General features: G+C 45.6%; 2 protein-coding genes across 3 annotated transcripts in view; one reads left to right on the top strand and one right to left on the bottom strand.

Moving 5' to 3' along the window:
* LOC311137081 (septin-7-like) overlaps positions 1–21,415 on the top strand; it is a 34,927-nt gene extending 13,512 nt beyond the window's left edge. For both annotated transcript variants that reach the window (XM_084171413.1, XM_084171412.1), the window contains exons 3-13: positions 7,007–7,113; positions 9,603–9,703; positions 9,885–10,019; positions 15,284–15,401; positions 15,511–15,603; positions 15,767–15,863; positions 19,403–19,454; positions 19,603–19,731; positions 20,015–20,150; positions 20,334–20,479; positions 20,609–21,415. In XM_084171413.1, coding sequence (XP_084027539.1) covers positions 7,007–7,113; positions 9,603–9,703; positions 9,885–10,019; positions 15,284–15,401; positions 15,511–15,603; positions 15,767–15,863; positions 19,403–19,454; positions 19,603–19,731; positions 20,015–20,150; positions 20,334–20,479; positions 20,609–20,648 — 1,154 coding nt within the window. In that variant the 3' untranslated portion in view covers positions 20,649–21,415. The remainder of the gene's footprint in view (positions 1–7,006; positions 7,114–9,602; positions 9,704–9,884; positions 10,020–15,283; positions 15,402–15,510; positions 15,604–15,766; positions 15,864–19,402; positions 19,455–19,602; positions 19,732–20,014; positions 20,151–20,333; positions 20,480–20,608) is intronic.
* Positions 21,416–21,482: 67 nt separating this feature from the next.
* Positions 21,483–24,141, bottom strand: LOC311137079 (C-C motif chemokine 4-like). Its single transcript, XM_084171410.1, has 3 exons — positions 23,614–24,141; positions 23,278–23,398; positions 21,483–23,092 (listed from the first exon to the last, which is right to left on the bottom strand). The coding sequence occupies exons 1-3, from the start codon at positions 23,765–23,767 to the stop codon at positions 22,960–22,962; spliced, it is 408 nt and encodes a 135-aa protein (XP_084027536.1). The 5' UTR covers positions 23,768–24,141; the 3' UTR covers positions 21,483–22,959.
* Between the last annotated feature and the right edge of the window lie 2,787 nt (positions 24,142–26,928).

Genomic DNA, 26,928 nt, shown 5'->3' with positions numbered 1-26,928 from the left:
GTAAAGGAAATCTCATCACATTACAAGATGACAGAGCATAGAGTCACTAAGAAAAGGACATGTATTTCTCAATGATTTATTATAACCCTTGGGGGTAAAACACAGCAGGATAATCTGTGTGTGTGTGTGTGTGTTTGTGTAAGATCAGTTGGACTGCTGCTGGGTGTGTGAGTGACTGTGTGTGTCTGTGTGGGGGGAGCTGCTGCTGCTGCTGTGGCGTGTGCACATGTCCTGTATGACCTCACACGTGCTGATTCTGTCCGTTTCTGTTTAGACTCAGAGGTTCAAAGTTAAACTTTTATAGACTACTCACTCTCTCACAAAAATCTCTGGAAACTGGCTCACATTGTCTATTTTAAGATCTGGTCTTTATAGTCAGTAGAGTGTAGCCAATCTATCTGTAAGGCTACCAGAGTATTGCATGTGTCCTGTGTCCATCCTTGTGTGAGTTGCAGATCTTTATCACAATAGAGATGACCTTTGACCCTACTGCAGCCATCCCTTTTCTCCTGAACAATAGAGCTTATCACTACTGAAGTCAGTCCCTCTGAAACATCCCTACTCACATTCTCGATCTCTCTCTCTCTCTCTCCTCCCTTCCCCCTCTTACTCCTTCTTTCCTCTCCCTTCCCCCTCTCTCTCTCCCTTTTCTCTTTTTAGTGTGTCGGCCAGATGTCTCATTTGACTCTGTGATTCAAGCCCACATGTCTGTTAGGGGAGGAGAGCTCTGTGTTTGTCAGTGGTAAAGAGCTACCGGCATACCGACCAGAAGCACCAGGAGCCCCTTTATGTGGGGTGAGGTGATGTGATGAGAGGAGAGGAGCGAGGGGTCTGGCCGGGCACGGGCACGGAGGGGCGCTGGGTAAAGGGGCCTGTCAGGATGTCTGGGGCCAGCTGCTGCCCCAGGGGTAATTTTTGGTTGGCCATTAGAATGTTGACAGGAAGAAAGAGGAGAGATAAAAAGCAAGGAATGTTAGGAATCTCCTGGGAAACATACCCTGTGTGTCCATCTGTATGTCTGACCCCATAGCCCTGTCAATCAGTCTCTCTCTCGAACTGCTGTTACTGTACTTCAGTACTGTACTTCCGTTCCCTCCCTGTCTGTTTTTTCTCTTCACCTGACTCTTAGTCTCTCCTTCTCCATCCCCCTCACACTGCTCAGTTAATGTTCTCGTAATGAAAGAAAGAGGGCGAGGGAGAGGGGGGTCACCCAGCCAGCCATCCGTCCATGCAGCTCTGGGTCGTCAGTGACAGGGTCTATTTATGGAGAGTGCGTTTCCTGAGATCATGCAGACCAGTATTTAATTAAAACTGAGAGGAAGGCTAATTCAATTGGACTTGCTATCATTGGTTGAAGCTGTCAGCTAGTTTGGACCACAGAACAGCCACTGTCACAACTAACTATGTGTGGTATGTCGACTGTTGCTGTCCCATTATTTTGACCACCATGAAGTCAGAGGAGGCTGGTGGGAGGAGCTATAGGAGGACATGCTTATAATAATGGCTGGAATGGAATAAATGTTTGATGTGTTTGATATCGTTCCATTTATTCCATTCCAGCCTCCTCTACATTAGGTTAACACCGATATCAGTGGTTCTAAAGGCATCAGCATGCTTCAGTTCAGCTGGCGGCTAGCCGAAGTCGGCTAGGCGAACCAAACTAGTGTGCTCGCATGCTCTCTAAAAATAAGTTTGCTTGAAAAACGAGAAAAAAGCACAATAGTACTGTTTGAGACGCCATAGCCAGTATACACTTCCTCAAAATAGTCAGAATTAATCTAAGATAACTCAATAAATCTGTCATTAATTTTGACGTTCTTGCCGAGGAGATTTTAGTCGCGCAATTTTACATCTAACTAAAATGTTTGGTGCAGTATTTTTCAAAGAAAAAATGTGCATGAAAACAAGTAATCTCTTCGTTCAATGACAACGAAGACTTTATTGAAGAATCCCTACTTTTGACCAATCACAGACGAAGGGGCGTAGACTTCGGCCCCGAAATTCGGCTTGCCTCCAGAAAAAATGTTGTGTGGCCGAACAGCTGAAAAAATCCTCACTGAAGTCCAAAACGAACAAAAACTTCACAAAATGTCGCCATAATACACTGCTCAAAAAAATAAAGGGAACACTAAAATAACACATCCTAGATCTGAATGGATGAAATAATCTTATTAAATACATTTTTCTTTACATAGTTGAATGTGCTGACAACAAAATCACACAAAAATTATCAATGGAAATCAAATTTATCAACCCATGGAGGTCTGGATTTGGAGTCACCCTCAAAATTAAAGTGGAAAACCACACTACAGACTGATCCAACTTTGATGTAATGTCCTTAAAACAAGTCAAAATGAGGCTCAGTAGTGTGTGGCCTCCACGTGCCTGTATGACCTCCCTACAACGCATGGGCATGCTCCTGATGAGGTGGCGGATGGTCTCCTGAGGGATCTCCTCCCAGACCTGGACTAAAGCATCCGCCAACTCCTGGACAGTCTGTGGTGCAACGTGGCGTTGGTGGATGGAGCGAGACATGATGTCCCAGATGTGCTCAATTGGATTCAGGTCTGGGGAACGGGCGGGCCAGTCCATAGTATCAATGCCTTCTTGCAGGAACTGCTGACACACTCCAGCCACATGAGGTCTAGCATTGTCTTGCATTAGGAGGAACCCAGGGCCAACCGCACCAGCATATGGTCTCACAAGGGGTCTGAGGATCTCATCTCGGTACCTAATGGCAGTCAGGCTACCTCTGGCGAGCACATGGAGGGCTGTGCGGCCCCCCAAAGAAATGCCACCCCACACCATGACTGACCCACCGCCAATCCGGTCATGCTGGAGGATGTTGCAGGCAGCAGAACGTTCTCCACGGCGTCTCCAGACTCTGTCACGTCTGTCACATGTGCTCAGTGTGAACCTGCTTTCATCTGTGAAGAGCACAGGGCGCCAGTGGCGAATTTGCCAATCTTGGTGTTCTCTGGCAAATGCCAAACGTCCTGCACGGTGTTGGGCTTTAAGCACAACCCCCACCTGTGGACGTCGGGCCCTCATACCACCCTCATGGAGTCTGTTTCTGACCGTTTGAGCAGACACATGCACATTTGTGGCCTGCTGGAGTTCATTTTGCAGGGCTCTGGCAGTGCTCCTCCTGCTCCTCCTTGCACAAAGGCGGAGGTAGCAGTCCTGCTACTGGGTTGTTGCCCTCCTACGGCCTCCTCCACATCTCCTGATGTACTGGCCTGTCTCCTGGTAGCGCCTCCATGCTCTGGACACTACGCTGACAGACACAGCAAACCTTCTTGCCACAGCTCACATTGATGTGCCATCCTGGATGAGCTGCACTACCTGAGCCACTTGTGTGGGTTGTAGACTCCGTCTCATGCTACCACTAGCGTGAAAGCACCGCCAGCATTCAAAAGTGACCAAAACATCAGCCAGGAAGCATAGGAACTGAGAAGTGGTCTGTGGTCACCACCTGCAAAACCAGTCCTTTATTGGGGGTGTCTTGCTAATTGCCTATAATTTCCACCTGTTGTCTATTCCATTTGCACAACAGCATGTGAAATGTATTGTCAATCAGTGTTGCTTCCTAAGTGGACAGTTTGATTTCACAGAAGTGTGATTGACTTGGAGTTACATTGTGTTGTTTAAGTGTATTTTTTTGAGCAGTGTATATGCACGAACTCTACCCAATTGTTTCGGCTGGGAAGCATGTGGATGCCTTTGTAAGTGGAGTACACTGCAGAGGACATTGGCTGTCATTTGGCCTGCATCCTCTTTGGAGCAGTTCTATTCGGTGTTTGGTTAGTGCCCTGTGTTGTGGCTGGGCTGTTGTGGCTCTTTTGCTGCTTTTCCACTGTAACACCAGTGTTACACTAGTGTATACACCATTACATTATACTAGGGAAGTTGTGTTTCCATAGCTAGGGCTGACAGTGAGGACTTGTGAAGAGCAGAATCAACAACCTCTGCATAATCAAAACAGTTGCTTTGTGAGAAGGTGTTCAAGTTCACAGTTAGCCATTGTTATGTAAATGAAAGCTGAAAAGTACCAGTGGCCTGGCTTTGGCCCTAAATGAGAGCAGGTTTGCCGGAGCCATGGCCCAGAGAGACACTGGTGCCGGACCGCGAGATGGAAACAGAAAAGTCTGGGCCTTTTGGATAAAACACTGTGGTAAATCCTGAGTGGAAATTCACCATTTAAATTAGGCACTTCCATACAGCTGAGGTGGACTGTTTGGGAAGAGAGGGGCCAGGGGGGTTTAATTGATCTGGGACAGCAGCAGGAGGGAAGATGAGGTGGGAGTTGGTTTTTAGATAGATGGTAGGTAAGGTGACTTGAGTAACCTGAAATGGTTCAGGTTCTTTGTGGTAATAATAGGCCTATAAAGGATAATATATATATTATTTCTCCATGTTTCAGTGTTTGGTTATTTATTTCCCTTCATAGCCAACATCAGCAAGCAGTCACACTCAAACTGACAAGGAGGCTCTAGACTATTTTATTTGTTTATTTATTTAACTAGGCAAGTCAGTTAAGAACAAATACTTATTTACAATGACAGCCTACACCGGCCAAACCCGGACGACACTGGGCCAATTGTGCGCCACCCTATAGGACTCCCAATCACGGCCGGTTGTGATACAGCCTGGAATCAAACCAGGGGGTCTGTAGTGACGCCTCAAGCACTGAGATGCAGTGCCTTAGACCACTGCGCCACTCGGGAGCCCAGTGACCAGAGCTGAAAGCTCTTCAGCTGCTTGCTGCATTTTAATGCCAGGATTCCAATAGAGTTGATATTGCGTTTCTGCAAGATAGTTATTTAAAGTATCTTGTGTTTTTTTTCTAATCCGGTGAACTCTGATCCTAATTCTGTCCTCCCCCAGTGTCTAGTTAAACCCAAAACGCAGATTAATGTCCCAGAGTCCCAGAGTCCCAGGACCCAGACTCAGAACAGGGTCTCTCTATATCTGGGTGTTGTAGATCCATGTTGTATGCATGAGAGGCAGAGAGAAACAGAGGATCCCCAATGCCAGATTTCAGGGCCAAGAAGAGGGGAGGGTGACTGTCTGTGTGACTGGCTTCAATTAGAATGTATTATTATTATTATTATTAGAATGCCTTTGTAACTGCTATCAGGCTCCAGGGCATATCATCTGCAGGCACTCTGTCTGATCTGCTTTAGCTACACACCCCTGACCCTCTGTGGCCCCCCTCCATTCCTCTCAGAGAGACGTAGGAGATGCACTTACGTCCCACCCCCCTTCTGGTTTGGGAGGGTGACCACCTCCAGCACGGGCCGGGGGCTGGGATGTGTGAATTTACCCAGCAGACAGTGGGTGTGTTTAGTGTGTCTGTGTTATCTCCTGGTTAAACAGTGTGTTTAAAGAGGCAGGGGAACCTGTAACGTAGTGCTGTTTGTCAGTCAGCAATGAGCTGAGCAGTGTCTTGGTGTGGAGGAACCGCCCAGAGTCTACACCTCAAACAGAGGGTCTGGGTGACAGTTAAGAGAAACACTGGAATCTGAGGATTTCACAACTGTTCAGGACAACCTGACAATTATCCGGGACACAGTCATCATAATTTGGGGTGGCAAATGATTTGGTTGTAAATGTAATGTAGTATTGTATGCAGAGAGGAACACATACAACCCCACTAATCTAAACAGTTAGTCATTATCAGGCAGTATTGATGGAAGAGAGATGGCCCCATGAACCTCCCCTCAAGTTTGTTTTCTGTTGTGCTGTTAGGATTTCCTGTAAGTGATCCCCTTAACCCCAAGAAAATGTATTGGTCCCGTGTAGCTCAGTTGGTAGAGCATGGCGCTTACAATGCCAGGGTTGTGGGTTCGATTCCCACGGGGGGCCAGTATGAAAAGTGTATGCACTCACTAACTGTAAGTCGCTCTGGATAAGAGTGTATAAAAGTGTATGCACTGGATAAAAGTGTATGCACTCACCTCCCGAGTGGCGCAGTGGTCTAAGGCACTGCATCGCAGTGTTAACTGTGCCACCAGAGATCCTGGTTCGAATCCAGGCTCTGTCGCAGCCGGCCGCGACCGGGAGACCCATGGGGCGGCGCAAAATTTGGCCCAGCGTCGTCCAGGGTAGGGGAGGGAATGGCCGGCAGGGATGTAGCTCAGTTGATAGAGCATGGCGTTTGCAACGCCAGGGTTGTGGGTTTGATTCCCACGGGGGGCCAGTATAAAAAAATAAATTAAAAAAAAAAAAAGATATATTCGCTAATTGTAAGTCGCTCTGGATAAGAGCGTCTGCTAAATGACTAAAATGTAAATGTAAATGTAAGAGCGTCTGCTAAATGACTAATAAAAAAATTAAAAAAGGGCTATGTGTTGACGTGAGATGGGTGGAGAGGGAGGTGGTGGGGTGCCCCCTGCTGGGACAGTGGTGGTAGTGCTGCTGTTGCTCAGCTGCTGGTGGGGTGGTCATGCCGGGCAACCCTCCCAGAGCACCGTAGAAGTCACTCCCCAGCACAGTTTGCCAGATGCCCACTCATTAATCACTGTAAGTGGGAGATGGAGGCTGTGTGTTTAATCATCTGTAAATTAATAGGTCATGTCATTTAGCAGACACTCTTATCCATATAGTCAAACCGACAACATGCTGAATGATTCTAATGTCAGGGTGGGAAGAACGGTGAAGGAACATTGGGGAGAGAGGATATTTTTTATTCCCTCGGACTACAAGCCTACTCTCTGGCAGATGCACTTTTGACCTTTCCAAGTGAGACACGGAATCAGCCTTGTATATCCTGTGCTGCAATTCTTTGGGACAGAAATTACCTTCAAACCTTAGACTGTGACTGTGTCACAACAGGGTGTGTGTATGATGTTAGTAAGTGTGTTGAGGTGTTTGCATAGGCAAATGAAAGCTAACTGTATGCTGAAACATGTTGGTTTTACCTATGTTATTTTACCTATGGTGTTGGTGGATTACATGGATTGACAATGTAACTGATGTCTGATCTCCTTATCTCCTCCCATAGGTGAGTCTGGATTGGGGAAATCCACGCTCATCAACTCCCTCTTCCTGACTGACCTGTACTCCAAGGATTACCCAGGGCCATCCCTACGGATCAAGAAGACTGTGCAGGTAGCCAACATCCCCCTCTCCTTGACCTCTCACCCCTGACCTGACCTACCTCTCATCCATGTTTGTCTCTCTTCATGGTTGGGACTACTCCCAAATCCCCTCCATTATCTCTCTAGCTGGTTACAACTCCCCCCTGGCCTCAACCCTCCCCCTCCACCTATCTAACCATCCCCCATCTCCACCACAATCCACATGTGGAAGTTCAACACAAGCAAAGGCCAGAGAGCACGCAGCAATCAGGCCTAAGCAAACAAACCAAATTGCCACTGGATGGTCACAGTGGTCAGGCCAGAGGCAACGCACCCAGAGAACCAGCAGCCTTATATGGCCTTGATAAACAGGAGATGGACAGATGAAGAGGCTGCATCTGGAGGACCAGGGGGAGGGGAGGTAGGGATGTAGGCTAGTTAAGGGTGTTTGGGGAGGTTTGTGTGGCCTCTGTTTAGAATGGGGACAAAGAGGGGGAGGAGAAGGGGAGAAGTTGGACTCAGGCGTGCTGGTTCCTCTTGGAGCCTGAAGGGGTCAGTAAGAGGTTAGGAATGTTCCCATGAAACTCAACACCCAGTGGTGACTTTCCCACCAAACACAAGACTGCCATCTCTGAGGCATCCTGTAATAACCTCCTGTCTTTATGACGCATATGCAAAGGCACACACACTAAGACACACTCACTCACACACACAGGGGTGGTGCTTGATATTTGGGTTCATACTGAGAGCACTGATGTGTTGGAGTTAGTAACCATGGCAGGCACGTGCACAGACAGGGGTTTAACTGTTCAGAACACCTGCCCCTTTGCCCTCCCACTTGCCAAGTGCCCTTTGTGGGTGGTGACTTTTTATTTATTTTGTTGTTGTTCTGAACCCATTGCCCGCAAGTCGTCGTGACGTCGTCAACTTCGCCACTACCCACCCTGTCCGTTGGTTGGTTGCACCTGTTGGTCTGCCCTGTACGGAGCTCGCACGCGCCCGGTATCCAAACATGCGTGGCTTGAGATGCGGTCATCGGTCGTGTGTGTGTAGTTAGCTACCTAGTTTAAATATCAATAGTACTGCCACAGCAGCTGCAGCATATCACTTGATAACACTTGATCATCAATATTGGGTCTGGCTGGCTGATAGCCGCAGCAGAGAGGCAGAAGACAGAGAGAGGAGCGGCTGCATCTACGACCCTCCGACTCAACTCCATCCCTTCTTCAGTCGGGAGTTGCAGCAGTCTAGACTCTAGCTAACCACCATATGCTAAAATGTTCACACAAGCCACTAGCCAGCCAGCCATATATCATGAGTTAGAAGATTATTAATAACATATTATGAAGTTATTATTTAAGAGCATTGAAAATAAATCACATTCAGTAAAAAAAAATGTTTTGCTAGCTAACTAGCAGATAAACATCAATGATCAGCTGATAGACCACTCTCTATTACCAATGTCAGTCATGTCTTTAGGGGGCACTGTAACTAGCTTGCTTACAATTTGAGATGAGTGAGTGTGTTGTTGCCCTTTTTTCATTTTGAGCCTCTCCCCCCTGAATGGTCTGTGCACGGCCCTGAGCCATGCATGGTAAGTCACAATCTCCTAAATTAGAATCACAGTCATATAAAGCTGCTCCAAAAAATGTGCTTGTTCGTGAGCAAATGTTTGACTTCACTTTTGAATGTAGACAGAAGTACGCTGTTTTGCACATTTGTTGAGGCCTGAGATTCCTGGTTGTGTCTCAGGGGTCCCTGTGGTTCCTGCTGATGTGTTTGATTCTCCATTGAAGAGTGTGTGCAATGTTTAGGAATGGAGCTGTTTGGGTCAGCCAAAGCCACTGTGTAAATGTGGAGGGGTAGACTTGGGGCCAGTGAGCTGTGTGCGGCTGTGTGCGGCTGTCTGCTGCGGCCGCCGTGGGCTGAGGGGTAGAGACAGGGGAAGAGTATTTATATTCCAGAACAATCTCTTATGTTTGTCAAATGGTCACATTCTGTCTACTCAGATTTCACTGAACTGATGTGTGCATATTTTTGGGGTTTTCTTCCTTTGTTTTTCATTCACTGAAATTGATTTAAAAGCAGATATGCAGACACACACACATACAATCACAAACACTTACAAAAGTGTTTTGAGTGCTTGATATATGCCCAGCTAGAAAAAAAATCTGTATCTAAACTAAAGAGTTCTGCAAAGGCAAAGAATGTGTTTTTGAGTGTTTAGAGAGACTGAAAGGGGTCAACCCAAAATAACTACCCTTGTGAAATGAAAGTATGCAGCCAAACAGAGAGCAGCTGAGACTAACAGCAGTAGGAAGAGAGTTTAGTCTCCTAAACTGTAAAAAGAAATCAACCAACACCATATCACTGTGTCCCAGCTGCCATTCTGACCCAGGACCACCCCCCTGGGGACTAACATGATAAAGCTATTGATGAACTATAGTGTGTGGGGGAACTGAGGGATAAAATGGGAGCTATGGTGTGCGGTTTTAGAGCAACTGTGTTGCTGTTTTACAGGTGGAGCAGTCCAAGGTTCTGGTGAAGGAAGGGGGTGTCCAGCTCACTCTCACCATCGTTGATACACCAGGGTTTGGAGATGCAGTGGATAATAGTAACTGGTGAGTAATAGTGAGTATTGGGAGTGATTGTGAGCATGTATGAATGGCGTAGTTTGTATGTTGTGTAGGAGTGTGAATATGTGCGATATGCTCTCTGCCTCAATGAGAGTCTACATGTAGAGTAAACAACATTTTCCTATTTTCTCTCTCTTTCTGTCGTTAATCATCATCCCCCTCTCAGCTGGCAGCCTGTCATTAACTACATTGACAGTAAGTGTGAGGACTTCCTGAATGCAGAGTCCAGGGTGAACCGAAGACTGATGCCAGACAACAGGGTTCACTGCTGCCTGTACTTCATTACCCCCTCTGGCCACGGGTGAGTACTGACACTGACAGGCCTTGTAGGGACAGGCCCTTTGTCATGGACCAGTATTACAATGATGCCGTATAACGTACAGTATGTATGATGCCTATGCTACCCACCTGATCCACTTCCCTTGTCTCATAAAGATACTTGTTTGAGCTGAAGCACATTTGTTGTACAGTATGTGTACTGGATCACATGGATAATAGAAATGATAGATTTAAAAACATTCCTTCTACATAATATATGCCATTTAGCAGACACTTTTATCCAAAGCAACTTACAGTCATGCGTGCATACATTTTACGTATGGGTGGTCCCGGGAATAGATCCCACTATCCCGGCATTGCAAGCGCCAAAGCCATGCTCTACCAACTGAGCTACAGAGGACCACTTCTCTGTGCTGCTACTCATTCAAGGGTTTTTCTACATTGTAGAATAATAGTGAAGATATCAAAACTATGAAATAGCACATATGGAATCATGTAGTAACCAAAAAAGTGTTAAACAAATCAAAATATATGTTATATTTGAGATTCTTGATATAGCCACCCTTGGCCTTGATGACAGCTTTGCACACTCTTGGCATTCTCTCAACCAGCTTCACCTGGAATGCTTTTCCAACAGTCTTGAAGGAGTTCCCACATATGCTTAGCACTTGTTGGCTGCTTTTCCTTCACTCTGCGGTCCGACTCATCCCAAACCATCTCAATTTGGTTGAGGTCGGGTTATTGTGGAGGCCAGGTAATCTGATGCAGCACTCCATCACTCTCCTTCTTGGTCAAATAGTCCTTACACAGCCTGGAGTTGTGTTGGGTCATTGTCCTGTTGAAAAACAAATGATAGTCCCTCTAAGCCCAAACAAGATGGGATGGCTTATCGCTGCAGAATGCTGTGGTAGCCATGCTGGTTAAGTGTGCCTTGAATTCTAAATAAATCACAGACAGTGTCACCAGCAAAGCACCCCCACACCATAACACCTCCTCCTGTCTCACAAAGACACGGCAGTTGGAACCAAAAATCTCAAATTTGGACTCCAGACCAAAGGACACATTTCCACCGGTCTAATGTCCATTGCTTGTGTTTCTTGGCCCAAGCAAGTCTCTTCTTATTATTGGTGTCCTTTAGTAGTGGTTTCTTTTCAGTAATTCGACCATGAAGGCCTGATTCATGCAGTCTCCTCTGAGCAGTTGATGTTGAGATGTGTCTGTTACTTGAACTCTGTGAAGCATATATTTGGGCTGCAATTTCTGAGGCTGGTAACTCTAATGAATTTATCCTCTGCAGCAGAGGTAACTCTGGGTCTTCCATTCCTGTGGCGGTCCTCATGAGAGCCAGTTTCATCATAGCGCCTGATGGTTTTTGCGACTGCACTTGAAGAAACTTTCAAAGTTCTTGAAATGTTCTGTATCGACTGACCTTCATGTCTTAAAGTAATGGGGGCTGTAGTTTCTCTTTGCTTATTTGAGCTGTTCTTGCCATAATGTGGACTTGGTCTTTTACCAAATACGGCTATATTCTGTATATCCCCCCCTACTGTCACGCCCTGGCTCTGGGGACTCTTATATGGTGAGCCAGGGTGTGGATTGTCTATGTTGAATTTTCTTTGTCAGGTTCTAGATCATATATTTCTATGTTGGCCGGGGTGGTTCCCAATCAGAGGCAGCTGTGGCTTGTTGTCTCTGATTGGTAACCATACTTAGGCAGCCTGTTTTGCACTTGTTATTTGTGGGATCTTGTTCCGGAGAGGTTTGTGTTTTGTTAACCTTAGGACTTCACGTATCGTTTTGTTGTTTTTGTGATTGTTATAAAGTACTCATTAAAAGATGTACGCCTATCACGCTGCGCCTTGGTCTGCTTCCTATGACGATCGTGACAGAAGATCCCACCAAATAAGGACCAAGCAGCGTGTCCAGGAGCAAACGCCGGAGGTAACGCTAGTGGATGTCCTCCTCGGTTGGGGGAAGATCACCGAGGAGGAGGCCGTCCGCTACCGGAGGGCGATGAGGGAGGATGCCCAGGCAGGAGAGGAGAAGCGGCGCCAACCGGGCTGTCGTCGGACAGGCGAGAGGCAACCCCAATAACTATTTTGTGGGGGGCACACGGCATGGACGACGGGGCTGCTGGAGGCAGCTACAGGGCGAGTTTGTGGACTAGGAGAGGAGGCCACCAGGTTACGGGGGCCATTGGTCATGAGGGGGAAGGAGAGTGTAGAGGCACGGCGAGAGGTACTGGGGTGTGTTACCAGTCCGGTCCGGCCCGTTCCTGATCCCCGCACAAGGCCAGTGGTGTGTGTTCCCAGTACGGTCCGGCCTGTTCCTGTCCCTCGCACCAAGCCTGTGATGCGCGTCGCCAGCCCGGCCCGGCCTGTTCCTGCCCCTCGCACCAAGCCTGTGGTGCGCGTCGCCAGCCCGGCCTGTTCCTGCCCCTCGCACCAAGACTGTGGTGCGCGTCGCCAGCCCGGCCCGGCCTGTTCCTACCCCTCGCACCAAGCCAGTGGTGCGCGTCGTCAGCCCGGTCCGGCCCGATCCTGCTCCCCGCACCAAGCCAGTGGTGCGCGTCGTCAGCCCGGTCCGGCCCGTTCCTGCGCCCCGCACCAAGCCAGTGGTGCGCCTCGTCAGCCCGGTCCGGCCCGTTCCTGCTCCCCGCACCAAGCCAGTGGTGCGCGTCGCCAGCCCGGTCCGGCCCGTTCCTGCTCGCCGCACCAAGCCAGTGGTGCGCGTCGTCAGCCCGGTCCGGCCCGTTCCTGCTCCCCGCACCAAGCCAGTGGTGCGTGTCGTCAGCCCGGCCCGGCCCGTTCCTGCTCCCCGCACCAAGCCAGTGGTGCGCGTCGCCAGCCCGGTCCGGCCCGTTCCTGCTCCCCGCACCAAGCCAGTGGTGCGCGTCGTCAGTCCGGCACAGCCCGTGCCTGTTCCACCGGTGCCTGGTCAGGTACCGGTCAGCTGCTCCACATCGGAGCCTGAGCAATCCGCTCCACCGGTGTCCAGTCCAGCTCCGGCCAGCGGGACCAGACCAGGGGCACTACGGGGAGGGTAGCGAGAGAGTGGTGGTCACGCCTGGAGCCGGATCCACCTCCGAGGCGGAATGCCCACCCGGCCCCTCCCCTGTTGGGTTTAGTTGGCGCGGTCGCAGTCCGCGCCTTTGGGGGGGGGGTACTGTCACGCCCTGGCTCTGGGGACTCTTATATGTTGAGCCAGGGTGTGGATTGTCTATGTTGAATTTTCTTTGTCAGGTTCTAGATCATGTATTTCTATGTTGGCCGGGGTGGTTCCCAATCAGAGGCAGCTGTGGCTTGTTGTCTCTGATTGGGAACCATACTTAGGCAGCCTGTTTTGCACTTGTTATTTGTGGGATCTTGTTCCGGAGAGGTTTGTGTTTTGTTAACCTTAGGACTTCACGTATCGTTTTTGTGATTGTTATAAAGTACTCATTAAAAGATGTACGCATATCACGCTGCGCCTTGGTCTGCTTCCTATGACGATCGTGACACCTACCTTGTCACAACACAACTGATTGGCTCAAACGCATTAAGAAGGAAAGAAATTCCACAAATTAACTTTTAAGAAGGCACACCTGTTAATTGAAATGCATTCCAGGTGACTACCTCATGAAGCTGGTTGAGAGAATGCCAAGAATGTGCAAAGCTGTCATCAAGGTAAAGGGTGGCTATTTGAAGAATCTAAAATATCAAATATATTTTGATTTGTTTAACACTTTTTTGGTTACTTTATGATTCCATATGTGTTATTTCATAGTTTTGATGTCTTCACTATTATTCTACAATGTAGAAAATAGTAAAAATAAAGAGAAACCCTGGAATGAGTAGGTGTTCTAAAACTTTTGACCAGTAGTGTATATGCTTTTGATCGTGTGCCTTTGCCTTTATCTATGCATCTCTGCCTGCCTATGTATGTGAGGCTGAACGTGAACATGAGTGTATGAGTAGATTGGAGTGTAGGCGTATGCGTGAGTTCACATATGTGAGTGGGAAGCGAGAGAGAGAGATGTAGGCTGCCAACGTTGTGACCCACAAGATTGCATAACACCACTAGACTGAGCGTGCTCTGTGGAGGATGTGATGGGAGCGCTCTCACCATCACTGAGCCAGCCAATCAGGAGGCAGCAGCTCACTGAGGAGCCCCTGAGCTCAGAATCCCTGGGAATGGGATGCTTTAGTTTCAGCCTAGAAAAACGCCTCAATAGATAGCCCCAATAGCAACTCAGCTAGGCCCACAATTTGTATCATAGCACACCCTATCCAACTTCATACTTCTTAACAAACCATGGTTGCTGTAATGGTTGCTGTAATTATATGCAGCCATAAGGAGTAGGGACACATTGTTGTGACATTATATAAGATCCTGAAATTCTAAGAGAAAATGTCAGTTGTTAGACCCACACAGGGTGATGTATTAAGAGATCAGAGATCATGTCAGCCCTTGCCTCTGACCCCCTGCCCCTGATAATGTGGAGACAAATTCAGAACATGACCTTTCACCTCTGTCAGGTCTGTCTCTGTCTCTCTGCCCATACTTCATAAGCCTCCTCTACTCCTTACTCCAGCTGGTCTGTTGCTCTGTATCTCTACAGTCATGGAATACACAGCACCCCCCCACCCACCCTTACTGCTCTGCCCCCTCCAGCCCTCCCCTCCTCTCCGGTCCCTGGACAGAACTCGCTCTCTCAGGCCACAGAGAAGAATAGCCTCTTTGTCCAGCTACTCACTCACCAGCCAGAGTGAGAACATCACAGAGTGAATAACAAAGAGAATCCCTCATGAGCCCACCATGACATAATTATTAGTGGTCGCTGACTGTAAAAAACAAAAGACAGAAAAATAAATAAGTCAGTGACTGTTTCTTTGATTCCTTTGTTCCCCCACTGTGTTTTCTTGCCAGTGACCCTCTACTGCGTCAGTTTGAGCATAACGTGTACTAATAGCATTCGCGTAATGTCGGAAACTCTGAAATTTCCGACTTGCTAACCTAGGCGGAAGAGTCGGATCCTGAGTTTCCCAATTGGGAGGTATCAGAATCAACCAATAGGAAGCTCTACGCAAATAACTTGCATTCATTTTAACTCGGAGGTCCCGAGTTTCCGACATGGCGTGAATGCCGCATAACTACAGAGAATTATTCAGGACTATGTCACATCAAAGCATAGATCAGCCTTCCCTGCATGCCTGTGTTTGTCTGACTGGATGACTCTGTAACTGTATGATTGTGCAACAACAGAGCCTCAGAACAGATTTTTTAACTGTGTGAATGCCCCTTTAGGCTGAAGCCCCTGGACATTGAGTTTATGAAGCGTCTCCATGACAAGGTCAACGTGATCCCTCTCATCGCCAAGGCAGACACCCTGACACCTGAGGAATGTCAGCTGTTCAAGAAACAGGTGTGGTTGTGGATGTGTGTGTAGGAAGTATTTGTGTTATCACAATAATATTGTGTGTACCGGTGTGTGGCAATAACTCACTTCATTTTTACCTTCAACTCATCCTCAGATAATGAAGGAAATCCAAGAACACAAGATCAAGATCTACGAGTTTCCTGACACAGCGGACGATGAGGACAGCAAGCTCATCCGTAAGATCAAGGTAGTGTACAAAGAGAGTGCGGGAGACAGATACAGTCAATTCAGTCCACACTAGTCCCTATCTGCCCTTGTTTATCCCTGTCAGTTTGGTTATCTAATAGTTTGTCGATACTGTACAGGCTCACTGATTAACTGTCACTGGTCCCTCTGTCCCTGTGTGGCAGGAGCAGATGCCTCTGGCGGTGGTTGGCAGCAACGTGGTGATCGAAGTGAACGGCAAGAAAGTCAGAGGTCGTCAGTACCCCTGGGGCGTGGCAGAAGGTAGGTTCAGCATGGGCCGGGCTGGGTTCTCTGTTCTCTGGCTGAGATGAGATGAGATGAGACAGTGGCATTATGTTTTCTGTGGGTTGTTGAGGGTTGCACTGAAGAATGCTCTTTATTAACGTCATTCACTGTGCCATGCTTGTGGATGGAGCACAGGAGTGTGGAGATCCAGTGTAGGGAAGCTGCATGGTCTTCCAGGACACCCTCCCCCCCCCCCCCCCCCCCCCCCCCCCCAGATAGTGTGTCTGACAGGGATTCTGGAAAAGGGGGACAGAGATCTAATAGGGTATCATGGTCCGTCCGACAGTAAACACTGTACTGTACTGTACCACCCACTGACATCAGAGAGAAAGACTGTCACCCTGTTTTTTCATCATTGGCCACAATGGATCATTGTTGTTGTTGTTGTTCTCCACTTGATTTTCTTTTGTTTAAGTCCCCTGAAAGACTATTCTTTCATTTTCAAGTGTTGCTCTGTGGTTGACCGTTTATCAGTCTTTCACTTTTTCATTCTTTCTTTTCTCTTTTTTCTTTCTGTCTATTCTTTTCCATGACTGACAGAGGGCATTTTTGGTAAACAAAACCATCTCTCACTTTTTCTACTACTCTCCCTCAGGCCTTCCTCCCCTCTTCGCCTTTATGTTGCTGTCATTAGGTTGATGGTCAAAGTGGAGCTCTTACTAGTCATGGAGAAAACTAAAGGCTGTTCAGTGTTGACGCTACTCCTAGAATAAAGCAACATCACCCTCAACTCATGTTTATAGGTGCCCAATTATCTTAATATTCAAAGTAATAACTTTTCCAAAACTGCATGATCCACCTTTATCTGTTTTAGTCATCATTTGGCCACTCATGAACACTCATACAATTATAGACATGTTAAGAGATAAAGGCGCATTTGCACAAACTTACTGTATACATATTTTGCATGCATACAAACATTCACTTACGTATATAGCTGCACACTCTTGCTCTAAATCCTTGCACAGTGATTCTGTTTGCTGGCACTCCCTCCCTGTAGTTGCACTCTGTGTCCACAGGGGGTCAATCACACTACTATACTGAACAGAAATATAAACTCAACATGCAACAATTTCAAAGATTTTACTGAGTTACAGTTCATAGAAGGAAATCAGTCAATTGAAATAAATAAATTAGGCCTTAATCTATGGATTTCACGACTGGGCAGGAGGGCAGCCATGGGTGGGCCTGGCTCCCAAGTGGGTGGGCCAGGCTCAGCCAATCAGAATGAGTTTTTTCCTCACAAAAGTGCTTTATTACAGACAGAAATACTCCTCAGCACCCCCCTCCCCCTCCTCAGACGATCCCGCAGGTGAAGAAGCCGAATGTGAAGGTCCTCTGCTGTCGTGGTTACACGTGGTCTGCGGTTGTGAGGCTGGTTGGATGTACTGCCAAATTCTCTAAAACGACGTTGGAGGTGGCTTATGGTAGCGGAATTAACATTACATTCTCTGGCAACAGCTCTGGTGGACATTCCTGCAGCCAGCATGCCAATTGCACACTCCCGGATAACTTGAGACATCTGTGGCATTGTGTTGTGTGAGAAAACTGCACATTTTATAGTGGCCTTTTATTGTCCACAGTACAAGGTGCACCTATGTAATAATCACGCTGTTTAATCAGCTTCTTGATATGCCACCTGTCAGGTGGATGGGTTATCTTGGCAAAGCAGAAATGCTCACTAACAGGGATGTAAACACATTTGTGCATTACATTTGAGAGAAATAAGCTTTTTGTGTGTATGAAACATTTCTGGGATCTTTTATTTCAGCTCATGAAACATGGGACCAACACTTTACATGTTGAGTTTATATTTTTGTTCAGTATACATTGCATATTAATTCATAGAGCATTTTACAATAAGTACCTGGGCATGGGCTAAGACATTTTTCACTGCTCTTGGCTCATTCAATGGAAACATCCATGCAGGTATCATAACCTAACAACCATTAGTAGCTAAAGCACTCTGGCTTAAAACTCCAGATGGGCAGCTGACCTGATGCGAGAGCAGTAATCTTGCTCTTGCTCGCGATATTTCTGTTGTTGTTTTAACGTCAGAGCACTGAAAACAGTGAGGAGGCAACAACCATTCAGTCCAGCATACATCAGGAGTTTTCAGCCAATCGGCCGAGGGTGTATCTTTCCATTAGAGCTACAACCCTGCTTTGTTGTGTCCCTTTGACCTCAACTCAACCCAACCCTCCTCCACTCCCGTCCCATCACTGAGGCTGGCCTGCCCTGCCGGCCATCATACCCCATCATGTAACCCCTCGTTCAGTAGACAGACAGGGTGGACAGACACAGGTTATGGGGTTCACCTGGGCAGGACCTGGGCTCCTGTGTGGCCTCCCCTCCCTCCGTCAGAAGTCACTCAGGTAGGTGACATCAGGGGATTGGTTGGCAAGCGGGGCTCTATGCATGCATCTCATCACGGGCAAGGTGTCCTCCTCCTGAGATCCACAGCTGACAGCGGGATGCATATTAGGTTTAGCCCTAAAGGAGGTGGGGCCTTGGGAGAGGAGCTATATAATAGACTCCTGAGTGGCGCAGTGGTCTAAGGCACTGCATCGCAGTGCTAACTGTGCCACTAGAGATCCTGGTTCGAATCCAGGCTCTGTCGCAGCCGGCCGCGACCGGGAGACTCATGGGCGGCGCACAATTGGTCCAGGGTAGGGGAGGGAATGGCCGGCAGGGATGTAGCTCAGTTGATAGAGCATGGTGTTTGCAACGCCAGGGTTGTGGGTTCAATTCCCACGGGGGGTCAGTATAAAAAAAATATGTATTCACTAACTGTAAGTCGCTCTGGATAAGAGCGTCTGCTAAATGACGTAAATGTAAATAATAAAGGAGCCATGTTTTGATCAGGAAAGAGGAGGAATCCACATCCTCAGCAGCAGCATGGTGTCTCTGTAGTCCTTTTCCAGAATCCCATGTGATCTTCTAACCGTGTGTTTGTTTGAGCAGAGAGACTGTATGACCATCTAATCAGCTGAAATGAATGGCTTAGAGCAGTAGTCTGTCTGGTCCGTGACATGTTTGTCTATCTGACTGTTGTTGACTACTCATGTATACTACTGAATGTCTGTCTGAACAGTGGTCCAGTGAGATGTCCTGTCTCTGTCTTAGCAAGCAGTGATAGGTTTGACTGTGTCTGTGTGTAAACTAAACAATAATGTGTCTGCTCAGTGAACAGTCTGACTGTCTGAGCATGGCTCCTTTTGGCCAATGAATGTGTGTTACCTGTGTCTGTGTTTGACTACCTAACTGTCTCATCAGCTAATAGGCTGTGATTAGAGTGTACACTTGACTAGCTGAGTGACCCTGTGCTTTTTGGGTCCATAAGTAGAGATTGTCCCTTTGATCCGAGAGCCTTTGTAATGTCGTTAGACACCAATTATTATTGGGAACTCTGGGAAGTGGTGTATATTCTACCAGTAGACACAGTAATGATGGATGGCCGTGTGATGAGATGAATCTCCGAGGGTCTCTGACATCTCTCTCTCTTCCTGTTTCAGTGGAGAACGGGGAGCACTGTGACTTTACTGTCTTACGGAACATGCTGATCAGGTGAGAGACACAGGATACATGTCAATCTTTTTATTCATCCTTTATTGTCAAAGTGATTATACCACAGTATTTACAGTATGTACAGTGATATAATTATAATTACAGTGATATCATTATTTGAGACAACATGACCAATTCCCTCCTGTAGGACCCATATGCAAGATCTGAAGGATGTGACCAACAACGTCCACTATGAGAACTACCGCAGCAAGAAGCTTGCTGCCGTCACCTGCAATGGAGGAGTGGACACCAGCAAGACCAAGAACCAAATGACCAGGTAAGAGAGATACATTAATTATCAGAGGAAATACCACAGATCTGATATGTTGAATAGTATTCAGACAGACTGAGTAATAATCTAAATGATGTTAAGACAACAAAAAGCAAGATCATTAATTTGCTATAAAGCTTATTTCATAGATGAACCTTTCGTTTGATACTTTAAGGTATTGTCATACTGTCGTTAAGTGACAGTTGACAAGACTATATTAGATGTGCTTCATGAATCACTGGTCACTGTTAGTGATGCTTGGTGTCTGTCCCTCACCTTTGACCTGTAGGAGCCCCCTGGCCCAGATGGAGGAGGAGCGGAGGGAACATGTCATGAAGATGAAGAAGATGGAGACTGAGATGGAGCAGGTGTTCGAGATGAAGGTCAAGGAGAAGAAACAGAAACTGAAGGACTCTGAGGCCGAGGTGTGTGTACTGTTGTGTGTGTGTGTGTGTGTGTGTACTGTTGTGTGTGTGTGTGTGTGTGTGTGTGTGTTTGAACCAATTGGGACAGGAGTGGTAGAGAGAGTGTATGTCCATGTGGGGGTGTATTTGTGTCTTAGTCTGTTTTATTCACTAGTAACACATTTGCCACCCTTCCCTTCTCAGCTGGAGCGACGCCACGAGCAGATGAAAAAGAACTTGGAGGCTCAGTATAAGGAACTGGAGGAGAAGAGGCGCCACCATGAGGAAGAGAAGTCAAACTGGGAGGCACAGCAACGTATACTGGAGCAGCAGAAACTTGATGCTTCTAAGTAAGTGGCTGACATATTTACTCATCCTTGCTCTTTTTCTCTCAGACAAACATAGTATGTTTGGTGTCTTTTTCTCAATGTAATGCAATGCTGAAATATGAAATAATCTCCCTTTGTCTGTTTTTACAGGACCATGGAAAAGAACAAAAAGAAAGGAAAGATCTTTTAAGAGTTTAATTCCTCCAATTAAATAGTACAAACTTGTTTTTACATCCCTTTTGATGCTCACACGATCTATGACCTGCAAACCACATACACTACACACACACACACATACACACATATTGTACTATTGTAGACATTCCATACCAACATTCCAGAAGTATGTTTCTCTTGCAGTACATGTCATACATGGACCTCACACATCACTAACTCACTCTCATACAGTACATACAACAACACACCCCAATTACACACTCATACACCACCATACACACACACACACAGCCACATCGCTCTCTTGTGGTCTCTGCCAAAACCTTAACCTTTTATGTGGGAATAATATAATAATATGCCATTTAGCAGATACTTTTATCCAAAGCGACTTACAGTCATGTGCACATACATCTTTACGTATGGGTGGTCCCGGGGATCGAACCCACTACCCCGGCATTACAAGCACCATGCTCTACCAATTGAGCTACAGAGGAATGCATTTGTATGTGAACGTCAATGCCTATTCTTGACATGGAGGAAATGATGTCCCTCTGATCTTTGGAGTTTTACACATGGCAGGCACCATGCATAGTCATCCTTTACAGAAGTGTACTACAGACTGGTTTCTAGATGCTGCTCTAGCCACCGAACTCACCTGTTTCTTCCAGCAGAGGCAGCTCAAGTCTTAGACCATTCACAAGCACACTCCATTGTGACACGTAATCACATACACTCTGAAATTCCCTGAACACCTAGGACATGTGCATGTTAAACACCACACTTGGGAGTGTGTGTACGGGGTGGGTGGGTGGGGTGGGGGTGGTGCGGGGGTCGGTGTAGGTGATCATTAAGGGTTTGAGTCAGGTCGGAGTGTACAAGAAACAGGAAAATAATTGTGTGGAATGATGACAATGAAAAGCCAAGTCAAGATGAAAAAGCCAGGTTCAGGAAAGAGGATGACCTATCTCAAATGTGTGTCTGTGTGTGTGCCTGTGTGTGTATAACTGTAAACTATGTGTTTGAGGTCCTAGATAATGCCTGATAATGAAATCAGAACCATGCCTCCGATTTTTACTAATATAACACATGTAACGGTAACAGGAACATTGACAGTCATAGCAACATTATCTGGATACTGAAGTCCCTATTATATAGATGATATTACACAAATCGCATGGGTGTCTAAAACCAATGATAACTGTGATTATGATGATGTTTTATATTGTGAAGTGATGGACTTTGTGGAAGGCCTAAACCTAAAGCCCTATCTATCCCTTGTCCTCTCTCCCTGTCTCGTCCCTTGTTCTAAAGAATGTGCCGAAAGCTCTATATGCATGGGTTTGCCCCAAACGCATGGTGAGACTCTTAACACTGAGCCACACTGTGTGGCACCTCAAAACCCTTACCGCTCAGAGAAACGTCAAGTTTTATTTTAATATATAATGTATGTATGGTTGGAGAACTAAGATTTCTTAAACCCAGTAGGATCATTACAGTAAGTGGTTCATAAGCCTAGTCTTGATTTTGCAAACCTGTAGAATCTTAACAGATGCACTCGAAGACATGCAAAAGGGACACAGACACATACACACATCTAATATCTAACCTCTGTACTCATTCTCTGGTTCACATTCATAATGGAAATGACTAAATTGTTATATGCTTCACAACTGAATACAAACTCAAAATCCCTGTGAATTAACAGAAGAAAACCTTTGACCCAACCTACACTGCTCAGTAAAAGGCTCAGTTGAGCTAAGTTCTGAAACAAACTTTTCCTAAATAGTACTTTAACCAATCCCTTATCCTAGAAACCCCTGTTAAAGGTAGTCATAACTTTAGGAGTTGTTTTTTTATATGTACACTTTTCAGCTTCATTCGGTTCTTCATTTTATTATCATCTGTTCTCTCTATCTAACTGTACATTATTAATATTAAAGATGAGACGGTTATGTTTAAGTCAAATGTTTTCTCTCATTTTATTTAAGCAGTGGATTCTCACATACAGTATTCACACACACAAAAACATGCATGTACATCCTAACACTCTCCTATCCCAATTCCATATATTGCAAAATAGTAATTGCTGTATTCTAAGTGATAAACATGTCAGTCAGTCTCTTACTCTTAAAACGTGTTATAAGAAATAGTCCAGAAGGTTTTCATAGTAAAAAAAGTGGACATATACAGTAAAACATGAAGAAATAATTTATAATAACCAAAAGTTTGGTGCCATCCAGTGAGCTACATTAAAACTCTTTGCCTTTGCTTGTATGTTGATTATGGAGTAGTCTTGTGAGTCTTGAGTCATGATGAGGAGGCTATCAAGGATGACTGCTACCCCCAATGCCGCTACCTTTGGCCACAGCTGCTGACTGCTTGACCCGGTTGAAGGCTTTCTGTACCCACGGCACACTCGACTTGAAGCAAATCACTCTGCCCTCAACAGTTTTGACCCTGTTGTAGAGAGATAATGGTACAAAGGAGAAACATCAGGCGGGTTCTATTGCTTTTATGACAGTTGCAAGTCAGTGAAAGTCACCAGCTCTTTAGTCTTCCATAACTGAGACAATCCTAGGGCCTCAAACTAAGCAGTTGTGCTGTTGGACTGTGGCATCAGAGTAAGAGGAACAAACACTTACACAAATGCTGGTAGGGGGCATCCACTGTGAGTCTTCTGGATGGAGTCGATCTTCTTGTAGGGCACTCTACTTTCGGAGAAGCTGAAACAGCAGCTGTCAGGTGATGACTCCAGTCCAAAAGCTGTGGGGGAATAAGATGTGTCAATTAGAACATCCTTTGATTACTATTTCCTAGCATAAGCCATAAGGCAACCAACCCAAGATAAGTATGACAAGATCTTACAGGTATATAATCAAAATCATAAAAGGATTCTCCTAGCCAAGTTATAGAGGGCATATAAGCACACATTGGTTACATACTTCTGCACAATCCTTATGAAAACTTAATGAACTTACGGATAGCATAGGAGTGGGATACTGTCAGCAGCAATAACCCAAGAGCCAAGAAGGTAGTCTTCATGATGATTTGAGATGTGTTCGAAAGTCTGGCTTTTGACCTGTCTTTGTCTTGGTTCCTCTGTAGTCTATATATTATATATATCTGTATCATCTTTATATTCTGCTGCCTTGTCACTTCCTTTTTGAGAGGAAGGGGACTGTAAACATGATGCTGTGGAGATAAGATTCAATGCAGTGCCACCACAGTGCATGCAGATTCTCTCTAGCAACCCTCTGTCAGCGGAAAGCTGATGATGAATCATCACAAAAAGTGGATGAAGCAGTAGGAGTCATGCTGTATCATCCTCCTATTTCATCAGCTATTTGAAACCATGCCATCATCAAACAACATCCATTTAACAGTCTTCGAACAAGCTGAACATTCTGTTGCCCTCTTGTATTATTTAGTTGTAATAGATAAAAAATTACTATACAATTACGATCACCACAAGCCTTAATAACAAACAATACTGAGATGTGCAGTGCCTTCGGAAAAGTATTCAGACTTTTTCCACATTTTGTTACGTTACAGCCTTGTTCTAAAATTGATTAAATAGTTTTTTCCCCTCATCAATCTACACACAATACCCCATAATTACAAAGCAAAAACAGGTTTTTATATATTTTTGCAAATTAATGAAAAATAAAAAACTGAAAATCCACATTTACATAAGTATTTAGACCCTTTACTCAGTACCTTGTTGAAGCACCTTTGGCAGCGATTACAGCCTTGAGTCTTTGTGGGTATGACGCTACAAGCTTGGCACACCTGTATTTGGGGAGTTTCTCTCATTCTTCTCTGCAGATCCTCTCAAGCTCTGTTAGGTTGGATGGGGAGTGTCGCTGCACAGCAATTTTCAGGTCTCTCCAGAGATGTTCGATCGGGTTCGTGTCTGGGCTCTGGCTGGGCCACTCAAGGACATTCAGAAACTTGTCCCAAAACCACTCCTGTGTTGTCTTGGCTGTGTGCTTAGGGTCGTTGTCCTGTTGGAAGGTGAACCTTCGCCCCAGTCTGAGGTCCTGAGTGCTTTGGAGCAGGTTTTCATCAAGGATCTCTCTGTACTTTGCTCCGTTCATCTTTCCCTCGATCCTGACTAGTCTCCCAGTTCCTGCCCCTGAAAAACATCCCCACAGCATGATGCTGCCACCACCATGCTTCACCATAGGGATGGTGTCAGGTTTCCTCCAGATGTGACGCTTGGCATTCAGGCCAAAGAGTTCAATCTTGGTTTCATCAGACCAGAGTATCTTGTTTCTCATGGTCTGAGAGTCTTTAGGTGCCTTTTGGCAAACTCCAAGCGGACTGTCATGTGCCTTTTACTGAGGAGTGGCTTCCGTCTGGCCACTCTACCATAAAGGCCTGATTGGTGGAGTGTTGCAGAGATGGTTGTCCTTCTGGAAGGTTCTCCCATCTCCACAGAGGAACTCTAGAGCTCTGTCAGAGTGACCATTGGGTTCTTGGTCACGTCACTGACCATGGCCCTTCCCCAGATCTGTGCCTCGACACAATCCTGTCTCAGAGCTCTACGGACAATTCCTTTGACCTCATGGCTTGGTTTTTGCTCTGACATGCACTGTCAACTGTGGGACCTTATATAGACAGGTGTGTACCTTTCCAAGTCATGTCCAATCAATTGTATTTACCACAGGTGGACTCCAATCAAGTTGCAGAAACATCTCATGGATGATCTATGGAAATAGGATGCACCTGAGCTAAATTTTCGAGTCTCATAGCAAAGGGTCTTAATACTTATGTAAATAAGGCATTTCTGTTTTTTATTTGTAATAAATTAGCAAAATAATCTTTAAACTAGTTTTCGCTTTGTCCTTATTGGGTATTGTGTGTAGATTGATGAGGGGGGGAAAAATCATTTAATCCATTTTAGAATAAGGCTGTAACATAACAAAATGTGGAAAAAGTAAAGGGGTCTGAATACTTTCCGAATGAACTGTATATATGCATACTAGGTCTACTGTATGACCATTTTAATTTGGTCAAATGATACCCATGACATCAGGAAACCCCCAAGCATTTTGTCTTTAAGGCACTTTTTTCAAATGTGTGTGAAAAGGAAGTGTACATATAGCTACCATTACTTCACACTGGAAGAAGTTAAACTACACTTAAGCTAAACCTACAAAAAATATAGTTTACTTAACTAAAGTTACTTTGAAAAAGTAGTTCACTACATCCAAACTACTTTGTGATAAATTATCACATGTAAATCTGAAATGTAAAAGCCTATAAATTGCAAGAACAGATCACTTTGGGGTCATATGTTAACAGAATGAGTAATTTATCCTATTAAACACAAAAACAATGTTTCAAGTGATAATTAGGAAGGTCTGATGCCGAAAAATAAAGGAAATTCCCCCATATTCTCCTTCACCCATATTTTATAATATTTTTAGAAGAAAAAAAAGTAGCGTGTAGTTCCAGTAGTTAGCTACACCGCAAAAAAAGTAATTAACTACTGAAACACTACCTATATTTGAATTTAGTTTAACTACCACCAAGCTATTGCAAAATGTTGTTAAATTACTAGTTGAACTACATATAGTTCACTGCTCCCCAACATTGTGAAAATGTCAGTGTTTGACACTGTTGCAGAAGTCTGTGGTGTGGAGCTGTCTGTGACAAGTGGAGATGGTACAGACAACAGATCTTATCAGAAGTTTACATACACTTAGGTTGGAGTCATTAAAACTTGTTTTTCAACCACTCCACACATTTCATTAATTCATTAACAAACTATAGTTTTGGCAAGTCGGTTAGGACATTTACTTTGTGCATGACACAAGTAATTTTTCCAACAATTGTTTACAGACAGATTATTTCACTTATAATTCACTATATCACAATTCCAGTGGGTCAGAAGTTTACATACACTAAGTTGACTGTGCCTTTAAACAGCTTGGAAAATTCCAGGAAATGATGTCATGGCTTTAGAAGCTTCTGATAGGCTAATTTACATAATTTGAGTCAATTGAAGGTGTACCTGTGGATGTATTTCAAGGCCTACCTTCAACCTCAGTGCCTCTTTGCTTGTCATCATGGGAAAATCAAAAGAAATCAGCCAAGACCTCAGAAAAGAAATTGTAGACCTCCACAAGTCTGGTTCATCCTTGGGAGCAATTTCCAAACGCCTGAAGGTACCATGTTCATCTGTACAAACAATAGTACGCAAGTATAAACACCATGGGACCACACAGCCATCATACCGCTCTGTCTTCTAGAGATGAACGTACTTTGGTGTGAATCAATCCCAGAAC

Source organism: Coregonus lavaretus (assembly GCF_964263955.1).
Source record: "Coregonus lavaretus genome assembly, chromosome: 11".
Lineage (NCBI taxonomy): Eukaryota > Metazoa > Chordata > Actinopteri > Salmoniformes > Salmonidae > Coregonus > Coregonus lavaretus.
The sequence above is the reverse complement of the archived record's forward strand: the minus strand, read 5'-3'. Positions and strand labels throughout refer to the sequence as shown.